The sequence below is a fragment of the Podarcis pityusensis genome, assembly GCF_964106645.2.
Source record: "Podarcis pityusensis genome assembly, chromosome: 11".
In the NCBI taxonomy this organism is placed as follows: Eukaryota; Metazoa; Chordata; class Lepidosauria; order Squamata; family Lacertidae; genus Podarcis; species Podarcis pityusensis.
The window spans coordinates 16,263,167-16,281,579 of record NC_138036.1 but is presented as its reverse complement, the minus strand read 5'-3'; the positions used below and the strand labels follow the sequence as shown (position 1 = coordinate 16,281,579).

The 18,413-nt window shown below is 42.3% G+C and overlaps 2 protein-coding genes across 3 annotated transcripts in view; one reads left to right on the top strand and one right to left on the bottom strand.

Moving 5' to 3' along the window:
* The window catches only part of NPR3 (natriuretic peptide receptor 3), a 54,249-nt gene extending 38,345 nt beyond the window's left edge, over nucleotides 1-15,904 (top strand). Inside the window, exons 6-8 of one of the 2 annotated variants that reach the window (XM_080973536.1) lie at nucleotides 2,870-3,002; nucleotides 8,116-8,200; nucleotides 9,086-15,904. In XM_080973536.1, coding sequence (XP_080829662.1) covers nucleotides 2,870-3,002; nucleotides 8,116-8,200; nucleotides 9,086-9,197 — 330 coding nt within the window. In that variant the 3' untranslated portion in view covers nucleotides 9,198-15,904. Of the gene's footprint in view, nucleotides 1-2,869; nucleotides 3,003-8,112; nucleotides 8,201-9,085 lie in introns of both variants that reach the window. The other variant, XM_080973535.1, reaches the window with a different exon arrangement.
* The window catches only part of TARS1 (threonyl-tRNA synthetase 1), a 197,297-nt gene that overhangs the window by 84,128 nt on the left and 94,756 nt on the right, over nucleotides 1-18,413 (bottom strand). The gene's annotated exons all lie outside the window — the stretch shown is intronic.

Sequence of the window (18,413 nt, the reverse complement as noted above, 5' to 3'; positions counted from 1 at the left end):
AAGCAGGAGATACAATGAGGCCAAAGGAGAGTGCCTTGAGTATTGGTACTATGAAATTAAACACTACAATTGCATAATAGCACTACAGGGTCCTTGGTTTACAAATGTCATGGTCTTCATTTGTAGAAATTAAAGACAGCATTCAACCAATAATATTACATGCTAGAGTGAAAATCCAGATATATATATCATATATATCCTAGACAGTGGCATTGTTCAGAAGGTTTTAGTTGCAGTGAACAAGAAACTAAATATGAGGCAGCAGAGAGGTGAAATTTTCTGGAAATTTTGAAGCCATGGGAAGCAAATTTCCCAGGGTAAAACCGAAATATATTCAGCTCTTAATTTCTTATCAGCACTAAACTTATTCTACTGCTTTAACCTTTAATGATATAACATGGATCACTTATAGCTAGTGAGTGTATAAAATCAAACTATTTGCCTTATACAGAACAATCCTTTGCATAGTCATTCAGACATAAAATCTGCTGTTTAGTTGAGCTTCCTCCTCGTTAAACACATAGAACTTCAGCCTCAAAAATATAAATGCCTTAAACTGCAATCCTATAAAAATCAGAATGTCACAGTGAGCTAAAAAGCAGAATGCCTAGCACTAGTCCCTCTTTCTTTCCCCTCCATTCCTTAACCTGTGTATTTCCCCTCCCAGACCCAAATCTTGCTGTTTCTCACCACCAATTAAACTGTTTGCATGTGTCTGCATGTGTGCCTGCCTGGTTGCCTGCCTGCATCTCTGTGTCACATGTGGCTGGCCCATGGTGACCCCTGGCTTTGCCTACCCCAGCCCCATCCGCAGTTAGCTGCCCTACCCTCTGCTCAGTCCTTCACCCCACCAGCCTCAGGGGTCAGCAGCCGCAGCTAGTTACATTTCAAGAATAATGTTGGTAAAATGTAAATAGTGGCTTATAAAGTACAGTAATGCCATTTGCTGCATAAACTGCTAAGATTAGTTGGGAAATTGTACATATAAACCTGTTAACTGTAAGGACAGTGAATTGGTTTGATCTGGTGTCAACCAGACTGTTTGTACTGCAGTTATGTTGCTTTTGATTGATTTGTGTGTGTAATATTGTGCTGCCTTGGACATACACAAAGACCTGACTGACTGATAACATGGAAGATGTCAGAAAAGAACTATAAAGATTATTACAGGTCCAGAAGTCATCTGAGGAAAGGCTGAAGGACACAGCCTGTTAACCCAAAACCTTGGAGTGGAGGGGAAGTGCACATGGGAAGGATAACATTGACCCCAGTCTCTACATATATTCATGTGCATCTCTCATCTATGACAGGAAATCCAGCAATTGCATGATTAGACTTTTTTGTATATTTAGTACATCCTTTCTGTTTCCCTTGGGAAGCCTCACTCATGTCACATTCCAGCTTCTTTCCATTTTGTGTTTGTTGACATCATTCATTTTGCTGGGGTTGTCTCATCCTAATTTATAATGCTGACCTCTCTTTGATGGTACTGGTGGTAATATTAGTTTATTTGGAAGGTTCATTCCCACTGGTCATGAAAACCTTCGTTTCTAAGCGGAATGCAGCCAAACCAATTTAGGCTTGACCAGCAAATCTTTATCTGATAATTTGGTGTCTAGAATCTGATAAATAAAATGAACCTAAAATGAAGTAAACATACATTTTAAAGAAAAACAGAGTAGTTTGGGACCAAGTAAACATACATTTTAAAGAAAAACAGAGTAGTTTGAGGTGTGGTGGTAGAGAACAAGAGCCAAGCACATAGCCCAAAGAGCTCTGACAGCCACACACAAATGGCAGCAATAATTTACACACCATTCAGTGAAGTAAACAAAAGTTTATGTGCTGGACATTTGGTCCCTCCAAATTTCAGAATGGGGCAAGGAGGGATTTATGATCCAAAAATGTATGGCTCCAGCAATTATGTCTTTCAATTGATGGATTTTTGGATGCGATTCTGAAAAGTGTATGTGTCAGGGGTTCAGGGGCAGAGGCACAGGGTAGGCAGGAGATGGAGAGCGATGGGGATGAATCCCAAGACAGCGAGGAAGAGGATGACAATGACTCAAGAGATTCCATGAGTCTTTCCAGCGAATCAGAGGATTCCCAGAAGGGGGCGCCGGTGGTCAAGGCCAGGGGAGCCCCAGGGGGAACGTGTCAGGAGCAGGGGGCCAGCGGGGGATCCCAAAGTGGCAGCTGGGCGTCAGGACCAGCCTCCCCGCCAGAGTGCAGCGAAGGGGGTGGAGGTTCCAGTGTATCAGGGGAAGCAGCTCCGGCAGCAGAGAAGGGAGGGAGGTCGGAGCAAGCCACCCTCCCGGAAGGGGAGGGGAGTAGTGAAGGGAGTAGTGTAGCTGTCAAAAGGAAGGTTAGAGGTTGGGCGCGCGCGCCAAGTTCAAATGTGGAGGCGCGCGGAAGTACAGGGAGCCCGGAGGAGGGGCCAGGTCCCAAAACCCGCAGGAGGGGGCAAGAGCAATCTGGGGATTCCGCGTCAGGGGAATCCAGGAGGGGCGAAACCCCAGCGGGCAGGAAGACCCTGCGGAAAAGGAAAGAGAGGAAGAGGTGGAGCAGCGCAAGCCTCTTAAACTGGTGCAGGGGAGGGACTGACTCAGAGGGGACTTCAACGGTCTAAGCGTAACAGACGTGGGGCTGCGCGCCTCGGATGTGAAGCAAACAATGAACTGCAATAAACACTTTTGTATATAAGAAGAAATTGGCGTTGGTCTTTTGTGAGCTGAGACCTGAGGCAGCCCTGACAGTGTGTTATATATAACAGAGATTAAGCTAGCTGATATACCCCCGTTTTCTCCCTACTTCCAGAAGCTGGTTGGAAATAGACTGTCATTTTGCTATATATCTATTTTCTTCACAGGTTATTTGGAACTATTACGGAAAGCATGGACGGCTTGAAATGCTTCCAAATGTAAATTACCCCTGGAAGCTCAAAGCAAGAACAGATGACAGCCGAGGTTTGGAACACCCAAGCAACACACCCTGCAAATCATGTAAGTTTACTGAGGTTAACTTCTCCTTTCCAAATCTGCAACAGACAGCAGTCCATGTTAAGGAATTGCGCTTGTTCTCAGATACACTTCTGTATCAATAGCAATACTACAAATAACAACCTGACCAGAGGAAATTTACTGAGGCTCAATTTACGTATAGCTCATGTTCATGGGAAAATCTGGGATAGTTTCTTTCAAAATGTGAAGATGGAACACTGGCAAAGTGGGTATGTGCATATGGTTTTGTATATTGGCAATAGCATCAAGATTTCCCAAGCAAAAGGTTGCAAAGCAGAGAGCCAATGTGGTACAGTGGTTAGAGTGTCAGACCTGGGGCACCAAGGTTCCAATCCCCACTCAGCAAAAAAACTCACTGGGTGACCTTGAGCCAGTCACTGTATCTCAGCCCAACTACCTCACAGGGTTGTTGTAAAGATAAAATGGGGAGTAGGAGAGCTATGTGCACCACCTTGAGCTCCCTGGAGGAAAGGCGGGATATTAAATAAATAAATAACCTTGCTGAAACGCCCGGAAGAGAATAATGGTGCTGCAGATGGAGCTAGGTAGGATAAAGGAGTAAAGGGGAGAAGATACAGAGATGCAGTTGAAATGAAGCTGTCATGAGGTGAGTGTAAATGCTGAACAGGCACAAGAATGAATCAGGCCCAAAGTTTGTTAAGCGTTGAAATGTTTGGCATAGAATGGCTGAGGGAACCAAAGCATTCTGGCAGCCTGCCTTATAGCCTAACTGATGTCGAGAGGAAAGTCAGATTCTTCACTGCAGACTGCTCTTTCTACCTGCTGTGACCAACCATAGAATGTAAATGGTACCAAGGTACCCAAAATGGTCCAGAAGCGAGACATTACCCCCAGAGCCCTTAAGGGGTCTCCCAAGGAAGGCATTCAGTGAAATCACTCCCACCTGCTCTCAAACTATGCTCCCTGCCCAGTGCCCCAGCGATAGAGCAAGTTGTGATACAATTATTGATGCAAGAGACTGAAAGCACTGTGAAAGAAAATATACTTGTTGGGAGGAAGGCTAATAATAATAATAATAATAATAATATCCTAGAACCCAATTGTTGATTAGGAATGCAGGTAAAATTCCTTCCTCCACCAGTCACGGACTGTGGGCCGGGGGGGAGGGGTGGCATTATTAATCCGGGAAGATTGTCCTTTCAGGGCTCTACCATCGCCATCGATCCCCGGCATCGAATGTGTTGGCCTAGTGTGGGGCTCTGAGGTGAGCTTGGCTGTCTGGCTGGTGTACCGGCCACCTAGCGCACCAGCAGCCACCCTGTCAGGCCTACTGGAGGCGGTGGCCGGCTGGGCCTTGGAGTTCCCTAACCTATTGGTATTGGGGGACTTCAACATCCATGCTGATGCCACTCCCTCCTCACAGGCTCTGGACCTGGTGTCTTCCATGGCAACACTAGGGCTCTCCCAGTTTGTTTCAGGCCCCACACATCAAGCAGGCCACACGCTGGATTTGATCTTTGGCGTAGGTATAGATGTGATCATGTCTCCTTCAATTAAGGTGCCATGGTCTGATCACTACGCTCTGAAAGCCAGGATTGACTTTCCACCCCCACCCTGCTTAGGTGGCGAGCCGATTTGGGCTCGCCCGCAGAGGCTGATGGACCCTGATAGATTCCGTCAAGCCTTGCGGGACCTTGCTCCCCCTGGCGACTCATTGACTGAGCTTGTTGAGGGCTGGAATACCCAGCTCCTGGCAGCCATAGATGAGATCGCACCTAAGCGCCCTCTGCGACTCCGCAGAAACCGGGCTCCCTGGTTTACCGAGGAGCTTCGGAAAATGAAGCGGGACCTCAGACGGCTAGAGCAAGTATGGCGGGGTGCCCGTGACGGAGCCTCAAGAACATCTTATAGGGTTTTTATGAAAACCTATGAGATGGCGGTGAAGGCCGCTAAGAAGTCTTACTTCTCGGCCTCCATTGCATCCGCTAGCTCTCGCCCGGCGCAATTATTTAGTATAATTAGGTCTTTAACGTCCCTTGAAGGACAGCCAAATTTAAATAACAATCTGACACACAGCTGTGAGGCATTTGCGAGCTTTTTTGCGGAGAAGGTCCTGTTGCTCCGCCATGACCTCCCTGCCAATTTGGATACAATAAAGGAACTGGAGGCCCCTCGACTGTCCTCGGGTCCAGTATTGGACCACTTTGATCGGATATCCCCAGCCGATGTGGACAGACTCCTCCGAGCTGGAAAGCCCACCACCTGTCCTCTTGACCCGTGCCCGTCTTGGCTGATTAGAGCGTGTCCAGACGAGGTGCGGGCCCCCCTGGGGGATATCATCAATTTGTCCCTTGGCACCGGGATATTTCCAGGGGAATTGAAGGAGGCAGTGGTGCGCCCGCTCTTAAAGAAAACATCATTAGATCCCTTAGATCTATCCAATTACCGCCCGGTTTCGAATCTTCCATTCCTGGGTAAGGTGATTGAGAGAGCGGTTGCTGAACAGCTTGGTAGGTTTCTGGATGAAACATCGGCTCTGGATCCATTCCAGTCTGGCTTCCGCGCTGGTCATGGGACCGAGACGGCTCTGGTCGCCCTAACAGATGATCTCCGCAGGCAGCTGGATCGAGGCGGGTCGGGGCTGCTGATTCTTCTAGACCTGTCAGCAGCCTTCGACATGGTTGATCACGAACTCCTGGTCCACCGCCTTGCCGACGTGGGGATCCAGGGCACAGTCCTTCAATGGCTGCGCTCGTTTCTCTCCGGTCGGGGACAGAGGGTGGCGCTTGGGGGGGAATTGTCATCCCGCCACTCCTTGGTGTGTGGAGTGCCTCAGGGTGCGATACTCTCCCCGATGCTTTTTAACATCTTTATGCGCCCCCTCGCCCAGCTTGTCCGGAGTTTTGGGCTGGGCTGCCATCAGTATGCCGATGACACCCAACTCTATCTGTTGATGGATGGCCATCCTGACTCGGCCCCAGACACACTGACCAGATGTTTGGAAGCTGTGGCTGGATGGTTACGCGGAAGCCGGTTGAAGTTAAATCCTTTGAAGACAGAGGTCCTCTGGCTGGGACGGGACGATATGGGATTGGGGGGGCAACTCCCATCTCTTGCGGGGGTGCAATTAGTGCCAGCACCGTCCGTTAAGAGTTTGGGTGTAATCTTCGATACCTCCCTCTCTATGGAGGCGCAGATTACAGCTATAACAAAGGCGGCATTTTTTCATCTCCGCCAAGCTAAGCAGTTGGCTCCTTATCTCTCTCGCCCTGACCTAGCCACTGTGATCCACGCGACGGTCACCTCCAGACTGGATTATTGTAACTCGCTCTACGTGGGGCTGCCCTTGAGACTGGCCCAGAAACTCCAGCGGGTGCAGAATGCCGCGGCGAGACTCCTTATGGGGTCTTCGCTGCGAGATCACATTCATCCGGTACTATACCAGCTGCACTGGCTCCCGGTGGAGTACAGGATCAGGTTTAAGGTGCTGGTTTTAACCTTTAAAGCCCTATACGGCCTAGGACCCTCGTACCTACGGGACCGCCTCTCCTGGTATGCCCCACAGAGGAACCTACGGTCTGCAAATAAAAACATCCTGAAGGTCCCAGGCCTCAGAGAGGTTAGGCTGGCCTCAACTAGAGCCAGGGCTTTCTCGGCTGCGGCTCCAATCTGGTGGAACGCTCTGTCACAAGAGACTAGGGCCCTGCGGGACCTGACATCTTTCCGCAAGGCCTGCAAGACAGAGTTGTTCCACCAGGCCTTTGGTCAGGGCCCAGCCTGACTCCCACCTCTGGCAACCTGCACAGAACTTTGCTTAACGGTTGCCATTAATTTGATTTTAATTAATTTTTATAATGAAATGTTTTAGAATGTTTGATTATTTGATTGTTTGATTATTTGTTTGTTGTTAGCCGCCCTGAGCCTGGCTTTGGCTGGGGAGGGCGGGATATAAATAAAATTTATTATTATTATTATTATTATTCCTGGCGCTATCACTCAGTGACCGGCAATTAGCCCATAACAAAGTAAGCAAGCAGAAGAAACATCCAAGAATTAGGGAGAGTGGGAGGGCAATTTAAGAACTCTCCACCCCATCCCCATCAGGACAGGAGCCAGAATTTATAGTCCAGAAGTGCACCAGATGGATTGAATTCCTTCGAGCAAGTCAGAACTTTGCTCCACCTAGCGCAATACTGCCTACACTGACTGGCAGTAGTTCTCCAGAGTCTTACCCAGTCCTAGGTGGAAATGCCTGGGATTGAGGCTGGGACCTTTTGTATGAAAGGCAAATGATTCGCCACCTAGCTTCACTCCCTTTCCACCTCCTATCCATGCCCAGCTGGCATTTGCTAGCTGACCAAGGAGCAGATCCCACAATGCAGCCAAGGTGGTAGTCATGTTGTTGGCTCGCTCCCTATCTCCCAGCATCAATATAAAAGAAGGCAGATTTTTATAAATTTGAGAAGATTTGAATTGCACGGATGAACCATTTCAACACATACACACACAAATCACAGCAAAAAAACAGCATATGGATGTAAAAAGTTGTAGTGCAACCCATCCTAAGGTAATTCATTATTGACTGAGAATTACTGTTGCCCAGTGCCCTCAAGGCGTGTTGGAGAGAAAATACATGCCTTCCCTTTAAAAAGGTCAGTTCAACTCTTTCAGTTCTGCTGTTATAGAAAGTTTTTAAAACTCACCTGTTTTCCTTGGCTTTTTAACAAAACGTTTCAATTTAAACTTTGGGATTTCTGTTAGTGTTTATTGACATTTATTAGCTGACTGATTTATTGTGATTTGAATGGTATATTTCAATGTTTGTTCTTAATGGAAACTGTATCTTTGTTTTAATGTAAGCCGCCTTGTATAGTCTTGAAAGGTGGCTTAAAAGTAACTGAAATAAATCAGCAGCACTTCAGAGTGTGACAACAATAAGCTCCAAGGTAAACATAAAGGAAGATAATAAAAGCAGTTGGAACTATAGAAAAGTTTCTTTGGGCACTTTTCAAAATGGATTTTGAATAGATTTGTTTATAATATTACATTGATCGTTTATTCAGTCATTCTGTGAGATTGAACATATTTCTTTGTGATTTTCTATTGGTTATTTCTTTTTTAATTTTTCAAGCAGGTGGTCTAGGAGAGTCAGCAGTTACAGGAATTGTTGTGGGTGCCTTGCTAGGAGCAGGATTGTTGATGGCTTTCTACTTTTTCAGGTTGGTTCTGTTTTGGGGGAAAATATTGCCTACATTTTATAATTTGTATAAAGCAAATCAATTATTAGAGAAACAAGCCATGGTTTGTTGAATCATCTGTGGGGCAGATTGTGGTTAATTTATGTGCTTTATTTATTTTGAGGAGTGGACAGGTACTTAATATTGCTGATTTTTTAATGTTGTGAACTTTATGAGCAGTTTTGTATTGCACTCTGTTTTATTATAGTTGTAATTGTATTATTATTCCGTTAGTGTAAGATACATTCAGTGTTAATTACTTGTAAACGAGGTCTATAAATATTTTTTGGCAGTAACAACATGTAAGAATTTAGTCAGAATAACAATTAATTATCAAATTAGATATGTTTGAGTATTTAGATTTTACTGAATTGTACGTGGACTTTAATGGGGCAGTCCCAATTTCACTGAAGAACACAAATACAGAACACAAATGATATTTAACAGTGTGAGGTGGCAAGCAATCTATTCCACTGAACAATATGAAGCCATATGCTGCAATCTTGAAGCAGATCTTTAAAAAAAAAACACTGTTTGAGAGAACTACTAAATGGTTCCACTATTTGCAGCCCTAACTTCAAAGCATCTGTTGCACTTTATACTAGCTTCCTGCTCACTTAGTTTCAGATCTGTGGAAGAATATTCAGTTTGTCTGAAATCTTTGAATATAACTTAACTTTGAGATCAGGCAAAAATGCTTCAAGGCACACCTCTTTAATCTTTTGGCAATAGTGTTCATTCATCTCATTTATCATTAGGAACACATTTGTACTTCACAGACATTCTTTTGTGAAGGGAGTTATATTCCTAATTATCCTAAACTGAAGGAGGTTTTCTTACCCTGTGCTACCCATTTCTTTTATGCAGAAAAAAATACAAAATAACTATTGAGAGGCGAAGTCAACTGGAAGAATACAACATCGGCAAGCACTGGCAATTACGAGAGGACTCTATAAGGTCTCACTTTTCTGCTGCATGAAGTAAGGAGAAACAAACTGTTTTTGTCTGTGTGTGGAGGAAATCTGTAGACAAATGGACACTACCAAAGACAGCAACAGAAAAGAAGAAGCTTATTAAGGACTCAGCATTTTAAAAGTAGAGTAACTCTGTCTTAATTTCTTTCAGAAACTCAGGAATGATTTACTAGCCACATTATTCCACGTGGCCTTTTTATCTTGTGGAAAAGAAAATGACAAAAGAACAAGTGTGTCCCCGTCCCCCCCCGCCAATATGGGTTTGACACTTGGTGTGTATCCAAGACAAGTCGCTGTGGTCAGCCATTTTGTTTCTTGGAAATGTGAAGGTTCATTCAGCGGACCTTCATTAGCTGTACCTCATACCAGATTATAAAAGGAATGTGTTTTCAGAGACAGAGGTGCTGCTTTTTAGTATTGTTCAGCATTGAATAGTGGAGATTAGAATCGAGCAAAGGAAGTGTGAGGTAGTAAAAAACAATACAATTTATGGGAAAGGAGCAGAAGCATTTTTATAGAACAGAAGAAATCCCAAGGCAGTGGAAAGATAGTATTTGGTTCTGAGGACCTACTTACACAACAAATTAGTTTTGGATATCATTCTAATAGCATTCCCTGTGAAAGGATTCCTTTGCAAATATGTTGTGTATTGGTCTAAACAGAACAACTTCTTGCCTGTGTTCCTGGGGATGTTTGGGTTTAAGAGAACTTCCATTTACATCGCATTTTTGTTTCAAGAAAGCTCCCTCCTCTGTATCATTTTCATGACCTATATATGGATTCTGCAGGGTTCCTGTCATAGAGATCACTGTAGGATTATATATTCACTGGTTACATGTCTCCTGCTTTTTAATCTGTTGGGTGTTTCTTGTGTAAAATAAACATGAACCATTTCCAGAAAAGAGGCAGGCCTGATCTGCACATAACGTGACACTAGGTAAAAGAACCCTGAAGTGGTAGAGTGGTCTTACAACTTCAGAATACAGATGAGTTGAGAGGAGGTGCCATTTCTGAATACTGTACTCCAAGTTATTAAAAAAAAAGCCACACACAAAGGAAGGAACTGAGTGTAGCACTAAGGTGATTGTTCCAAAAGGGCAAGCAGTGTGGCTTGCCAGATTCAACAGTCCCCACTTTCCTCCCCCATGCACTGTTCTGGGGGTTCTCCCACCCCTGTGCCAGTTTCAGGGGATATGGGGCACGCAGGAGAAGAAGGAAAGGAAAGCCCTGTTGCACAAGCAGAAGCCCTTGCGTAGGGCTTCTGTTGATGTGATTCATTAGTTGAATCCTTCCCAATAACTGAGCAAGAGGGGGCAACATGAAAAATTGAGAAAAGTCTAGGCTCCCTTTCACAGCCATGCTAGGTTTCTGCATAAATATTGTTTTTTACACAGGGAAGCATTCAGAAATATGATTTCCCTTACCTGCATTCTGAAGTAGTATAGTCCAATCTGTCAGCTCATTCCCATCTCATCCTGCTTTATGTGTAGACTAGGCCAATAACAGTAAATGAGATCCTTGCCTCAGACAAAGAACCTTTGGCTGATCTCTTTATGTACATAGAGATATGTACACACAAAAATACAAAACAGCTAGAAGTTCAGAAGTTCTGGCTCCTCTGGTTTTGTCTCCACCAGGTTGCCCTTCTGCTTCCTTAGCCTTTTGGTTCCCACTGCTAAAATGGGAAGAAATGGGCAAGGCAAGAATATTGATTTGTGTGGATGTATGGGCATAACAGCTGTGCAGATGAGAGAATCTTAGGAACTGAATAATACAGCTTTACAAAATAATCAGGCCATTACTCAGCAGCATGTTCCATTAAAATCTGTGGTACTTACTTCTGAGAAAAATGAGTACAGAGTGAGGATGCAATATATCATCCCTGCTTCAAATTCTTCAGCTGGAAGCAAACACCCCATGGCCACCTTTGAGACCTGAGTGTAGCCCAAACTATGTAAATATTAAGTATTAGAGTGGTTTTGTACAGTAAAGGCAACGCCAAACTTTTTTGTTGTATAAAAAGTGACATCTGGCTAACTGTTATTTTTTAGGTATTCTTATCATATTTTTCTATTAAGAAAAAAATGTCTATTTGAGGTTGTTTTATTTCACCTTGGAAAGTCAAAGTGAGAGCACATTTGAAGAGCTATTTTTCTTTTCTTTTTTAAAAGTGTGAATAATAATGAGCACAGATCTTCTTATATGTAAATAAAAGTAGTATATTTGACTTTTGCATATTGGGCCAGTCCGCCCCTTCCCCTTCTTTCTTTCCCCAGTCATGGAATTCTCATTCAGTGGCAAGATTCCTTTGATGATATAGAACAGAGCTGTGGAAGCTGTGGTCCTCCAGATGTTGCTGAACCAAAGCTTCCACTATTCTTGACCGCTCACCTTGTTGGTTAGAACTGATAGGAGTAGGACTCCAATAACATCTGGAAGGCCAGAGATTCCCCATCCCAATATAGGGGTTGAGAGACTTCATGCTAATAATCCCAGATTTCTCTAAAAGGAATCATATAACCATCTATTTTATTGGAAGGGTACATGAATATGGAGGTTTTAACAACAGCAATCCCTCTTACCTACGTTGGTTTAAAAATACTATTAGATCAGTTTTTATCTTTCTAATGTCAGTCTTCAGAGATCTCTCTATATTGACTCATTTGTCAAGGAGCTCCGACATGGTTCCCAATAGAACCAGCTAGTGGTTACCAGAGAAGGAGCAAGAGTTCTGGACACTCCTGGTTATTCCCAGCAGCCCCACACCTGTAAGGTGCTACTTCCTGCTTCTACCACTGTTTCATGTCTCCTGCTGGCAAGGGTATCTGTGTGTCCTTGTCTGCCATCTAGCAGAAGTGGCTATTCTTTCCTCTTTATGGTGGACCACCTCACTGGCCCCTGAACATTGTAGATGATTCTGGTGCATGTTTTAGGGTATGCATTCAGCCTCATGCAGACACTGGTGACTCCTATTCGGTCTCACAGCTACCCTACATAAATAGTGGAGTGTGTAACTTAAGAGCTACAACACATCCAACCTTTTCCTGTAGCTGCACATTGCAGGGGAAGATGGAGGTCTAGCTGTATTTCAGGGAAGCTTGTCAATTTCAGGGAAGCTTGTCAATTTTTGCTTACCTTCTTACAGAGGATGCCCTAATAACTTCCAGGGACATGAGAGTTCCTTGGAACATAGTTTGAAAACCACTGTCAGTTTTTTTCCAGCAATCTTCTGCTCTTTTCCTAAGTCAGTGTATGCTATTTCCCCCCCAATTCCTTGAGCATTCCAGCTGGTTCTCCAGTGCTAATACTATTCTTAGGTTTCAGACTTTTCAAGGGAATAATAAAATTAAAACACTACCAAAGCATTCTTCACTAAAATGAATCATACATGCATAAAGCATACACAATAAATAGGCCAATAGGTATGCTTAATTTCCAGTTTAAAATTAAGCAGCACATAACTGCAGTGGACTGTTGCCAAAATCTACAAAGAGTACACAGAAGGATGTGCTGGAATTTAATTTAAAGACTGTAACTGTACAAGAATCTAAGTACTAACACTGAGCCAACTGAAAAAAAGACAGTAAAGAAGGTTGGATGCACATTTTATTGAACCAGCAGCTGTTGGTGGGTGTGTCATGTTTTCCAATGCAATACAGCCCTTTAGGATATTCAAACTTTCATGTTGGCCAACAAGTTGAACCAGTGAAAAGAATTGGCTTATCAATTTCCTCTTTTTTATTTTTGTGTTAGTAGAAAATTGGCATAAGCATCATCCAAAGAACCACATTACTCCTACATTAGTGAACTGACAGACATACTGTTTCCAAATAAGACTGTTTTGGAACATTATTGCCTCCAAAGACTAATTTTTGCTAGGCTAGAATGAAGGGGTTAAAGGGAGAATCTCTGAATTTAGCTCTAAAGAACAAGGCTACGGTAATTCTGAAGCAGCTTAGTTTTACACAAAGATTCATTGCATTTGATCTTGAAAACAAACTCAAAATGAGGTTTTCTGAAATGAACTGCTGTATAGATACCTTGTTTTATCAATACAAAACTGTTTCTTCCTAAACACTTTCTTTCTGGTGCACACAAACACTTATAGCATGTAAAGAATTTTTGAAAGGTGCTCCTTTAAACTTTTACACTGTAAAATTTACAGTAACTACTAATATTCACATAAATCAAAGGCTAAAATATTCTGGTGACTTTTGATACTTTTGAGATTCATATACTAAGCTACAGTGCTTTTATTATGGGGATTTACTATGTGATGTAATAGATGGTTTATAGAGTAACAACAACACTTGCTTAGTGTTTCTAGAACGTACATCTCCTAAAAGATTATTGAGAAAGCAAAGTAAATGTATCTAGTAGGGAATTTCTAAGGAGAAAATTAAAAAAATCTAAGCTGGAATACACAAAGACATAGAATCATTCCAAATCATGGAGAGTATCATTAACTCATATATTCTTATGTCTTACTACTTCCTTTAGTGAATACGTCATAAAGACAGCAGATTTTAAAAGTTTATTTTATATCATTCAGAATAGGATGCAACTTGTATATGCTAGACTATTAGTTTTATTTTCTGAATTACTTGTTCTGCTGAACAATGAAGTTCTCAAATTACTTACAGAAACCAATGGCTGGTATTATAGAAGAAGTTATTAGGGGCTACAGGGTGTGATAACATTTCCTTTCCATATCTGTGATAATGTTGTGCCAACAGTTTATAATGGTTTATAAGATAGTAAGCATGACCATAATAATTTTACTTTTAATTTTTAGTATTGTACACTGCTTTGTGTGTCATTTCTGGCATGACTGCAGTTCCTAAACAAATAAGAAAATGACATTTTTCCTTTGCTATTAAATGCTTAGGGAGATGGACACTGATAGCTGGAATTAGAATTTTGTTTCTGACTTCAACAGGAGGAGTGTCAGACTAAACATTCCAATTTCAGTGGCATTCCAAGAGCCATGGCTCGCAGTAGTCTCAATTAAGAGAAGCCAAGTTCATAAGCTCACATGATTCACATTTGTACCTCTGGACTTTCTGCTTTGATTTCCATGGATCAAACCACTACATTCCTTTTGTCTACTTCTCCAAATATGAAAAGAGATTTGAAAAGCCAAACAGGAGCTACAGCCACCAAAGAAAACAAAGAAGAAAATCCAAGTGCATAATCTGATGTTTACACACACGTATTTTCTTTCACAGGTGTGTCACCAATGTGTGCAAAAGGTGTGTGCTCGAAGTCAGATGGGGTGTAGGATTTGGAGTAATTATGTTAGCAGAGTTCTCATGAGCAACATGCAGAATCAAACTTTGGGGACCAAGAAAATTCACCACAAAAGGAGAAGGGTGTTTTTTAAATGGTCAAAAATCCTCTCCTGCCCTGAGCAAAATCCAAGAGCGAATAGACTTCCAAGCTCCCACTGCCCATATCTATTGCAACCCCTGCACATCCTCCAAAGTTTTCCCCATCTCCAAAATGCAGTACCCCCTTTCACCTTAATCTTTGGAAATTGCATGGCCCCTTCAAAGAACAACACTTTCCATAGTCCATCACATGCTATACCATCAACCTTTTTACCTCTCTTGCTTGTTGCTGCTGCTATTCCTTCTCTGCCAGAAACAATGAGGGATGCGAGAGATGTGTTTGAGGAATTGGGGTGACATTTTTCTGATCTCTTGGTTTGATTCAGGAAATTGTTATCGGGGTTTCCCTTTTCTTTCCAGGAAACCGTGGGAAATTCCATAGCTAAACAGAGATAGTCTCAGAGAGCTTGTCGATCTCTAATTGGGAGCAGCTTGACATAATGTGCCTTCCTCATAAGTTGACAGGCACACAAATCCTTGCCACGTTTTAATCGTACTTGTGGGAGTGTTTTTGTGAATGAGAATTGCAGCCCTCAGAATGTATTTTAAAAGCCACTGCATTTGTTCATCATACCACCTTAACTGCAAGACCTAACGAAACACAAAAGAAAAGCATAATCTTATATGGCTACTATTCACACTATGTATATAGGTTGGCCATCACGGACCGTACTGAACAACTACTCTTGCAATAGATCTCTGTTTGGATTTTAGAATCTCTTTCAAAACAGCTGCTCAGAAGTTAAGTTTGAAGCATATCTACTTTCTTCCTAATAACAATACTGGCTTAAAATTTTTGTTTTGTAAAATCATTTGTGAGATATTAATAGACCTTGAGCAGAAAACTAAGCTAAATTTTTGCCATAGGATAAGTTTTGGTTTTCTTCTGCAAAGTATGTGCAAAACTAAAAAGACTCAGGATAGAGATTGTGGAGGTTTAACTTTGTCTCTGCCTCCCCTTTTATTGTGAGCAATGTTATGATTGTAGAAAAATAAACTGGATAATCTAGAAGTGTAATACTGGTTTGGGTAAAAATGAATGGAAAGCTGCACAGTATATTGTACTGATGTAAGTAGAACTATTTGCATATGATGTGATTTTATTTATTGCATTTCTGCAGAGACAGAATTCATGACTGTGGATACACGTAACCTCTGTGTGATGTATTTTTATTTCTTTTACAAGTTTCTTATTCAAAATATTGGTGTCTATTGACTATTAAGTGTGTACATTTTCTTGTAAACGTTTCAAGTAGTACAGATTGTCATATTCCCACATTATAACAAAAGGCTTCCATTAAAGATATGAACCTATACATTCACCTAACAGCGTGTTCTCGTGATATGTTAAGATAATCCTTGCTATACAACATGCAATTGGTACAATAGGAAAACTTATTTTAAATGGCTGGGGGAGATCTTTCAGATAGCCACTTTTCTACCACCACCCAAGAAATCCACACCCATTCAAATATGCTGACTTTTATACAATGGTTGGATAACTTGCCCCCCAGATATTGCTGGAATCCAAGTCAGGGGGAAGGGTCACATTGGTTATCCCTGTTTTATACTACACTGGTTGGTATTAGTGGAATGGACTATTCATAATTATAAACATTTAATAACAAGAAAAATGGGTAGATAAATCTTGGGTGTCCAGAGCACTGTCTAGTCATGTTGTGTTGGATGAGTTTCAGTTAGTAAGGCTTGAATATGTGCTTGGATTAGTCAGGGTGACCACTTGTGCTCTGGACATTTGGCTGATAAAAACCAGCAGGGAAGGGACAGCTAGCTGAGCCAGGGAGTTGATTAATGCCTCTTTACGTGAGGAGGTGGTCCCTGCCTGCCTGAAGGAGGCAGTGGTAAAACCACTCCTCAAGAAACCCTGGATTTGGAAAATCTAACTAGCTACCATTCGGTTGCTCACCTCCCTTTCCTGGGGAAGATTCTAGAGTGGGTGGTTGTCAATCTATTCTTGGAAGGAATAGATTTTCTAGATCCCTTTCAGTTGGGGTTTAGCCCCAGTTTTGGCACAGAAATTTCTTGGGTCGCCCTGTATGATGACCTCCGTTGAGAGAGAGATGGGAGAAATGCCCCCACTGTGGAAGGATGTGTGGATCCAGAATTGGCCTCTACAGTCACTTATGGACACACCATTAAGACCGTGTTAATGAAAGACAATCTTACTCGGCCATGAGTGATCGCCGAAGGAAGCAACATTGATTTCAACAGGGCTTACCCCTGAGTAGACATGATTATAATTAAGAGACACTATAATCAAACTTTAAATGTATGCAAAATGAGCAAAGTGAACTCTTGAGGGTTTTCTTATAGGAAAAAAAAGTTGCTGTGTTTTTTGTTATTTCATGCTGCTACTTTAGTGTTAATAATTATTATAATTATAATTAAAGGAATCCTTTACCATTTAATTTATGGTTTTATTTTTGTTAGCTGCTTTGAGGTCTCTGGAGTAAACATGGGATATAAATGCTTTAAACAAAAAATTAATGAAAGGTTGTTCAAAGATCTCAAGATTCCTATTCAAGTTCCAGTATCTCCAGTGATGACTGTCTGTATCAGGGATTAACAGCTATCAGCCTCTGTGCAGTCAAGTATGGGGCAAGGCAAAGGCAGAGAAGAAGAAAGGCAAATGCAAGCTTGCAAGAGCAGATTGCTTTGTTGTATAGACTGCTGGGCATCCATGATATAGAACTTCAGTGTCAGTGAATATTAATTGCCTAATCTAACCTGTCAGCTCAAGGAGGTTGGCTAGGGGAGATCGTATCCACACTAATCTTCTTAATTTATCTGTAACCTTACGTTGTAATGGCCACTGTTACACAGATTTATGGGAGTGAAGAGGTCCATCAATGCCTAATATGAAGCAATATGTTTCTGAAAATTAGTCAATGGGGTGGGGGTGGGGGGAGCAACAAGAAGTATGGGCTACTGCTCTGCTTGCAGATTTCTCAAAAGCATCTGGCTAGTCTGTTATTCATTCTGAAGATTGATATTCTGCATTCCAGTCAAATGATTCTGAAGGTAGCTTGGAAACATATAAAAGACCCCACTCTCACTGATGCACACATACAACCCAGCAGTCTTTTGGCTGAGGGATGGGACCAGAGCATACTTCCCTTAAGGGGCATGTGTCCAAATTTTGACAAATCTGTGCCCTTTTGGGGTGGTGGCGAGGCATTTTCCCTTTTTCAAGCAAACAGCGATCCTTGGCGCAACCTTCCATTGGCTCTTGCTCTCCTCTCTGATGGCAGACGCCAGAGTATGCTTCCCTTCTAAACTCCAGAGGTTTAGATTCTAGCTGAACCTTTACTCTGATCTGACAGGAAGGATGCTTTGTACATTCCTTTAACCTGAGCTTGGAGATGCTGAAGATGTTAACTCCCTGCCTGATATTTCTCAGGTAGGTACTTGACTCCCAACACTAGCGGTCAGCCTCTCAGCTGCTTCTGTTTGCCCCCAGCAGCTCAACTGCTTCCTTAGAACTTGTGCAGGAATTTATTTATACTGTATACTAGCTTTCGATGGCAAAGATGAGAACAAATTCCTAGCTTTCAGGGTCATGCAGAAAACCTTAAAACTACCGGTATGTCTTCTGAACTATATACCTATTGTATGGAAGTTAACAATGAAAATTGATTCTACGTACTCCAATGGTAGCCAAAAGATTGATATTGATAACTGGAAGAATAAAGATATAATCCCCTTTAATAAATGGATCACTAATATGATAACACTCACAACTTATGAATGGACTGCTTACAGACGTAGATTTTGCTTGGGAAAATATGACAATATTTGGAATGAGTTTAT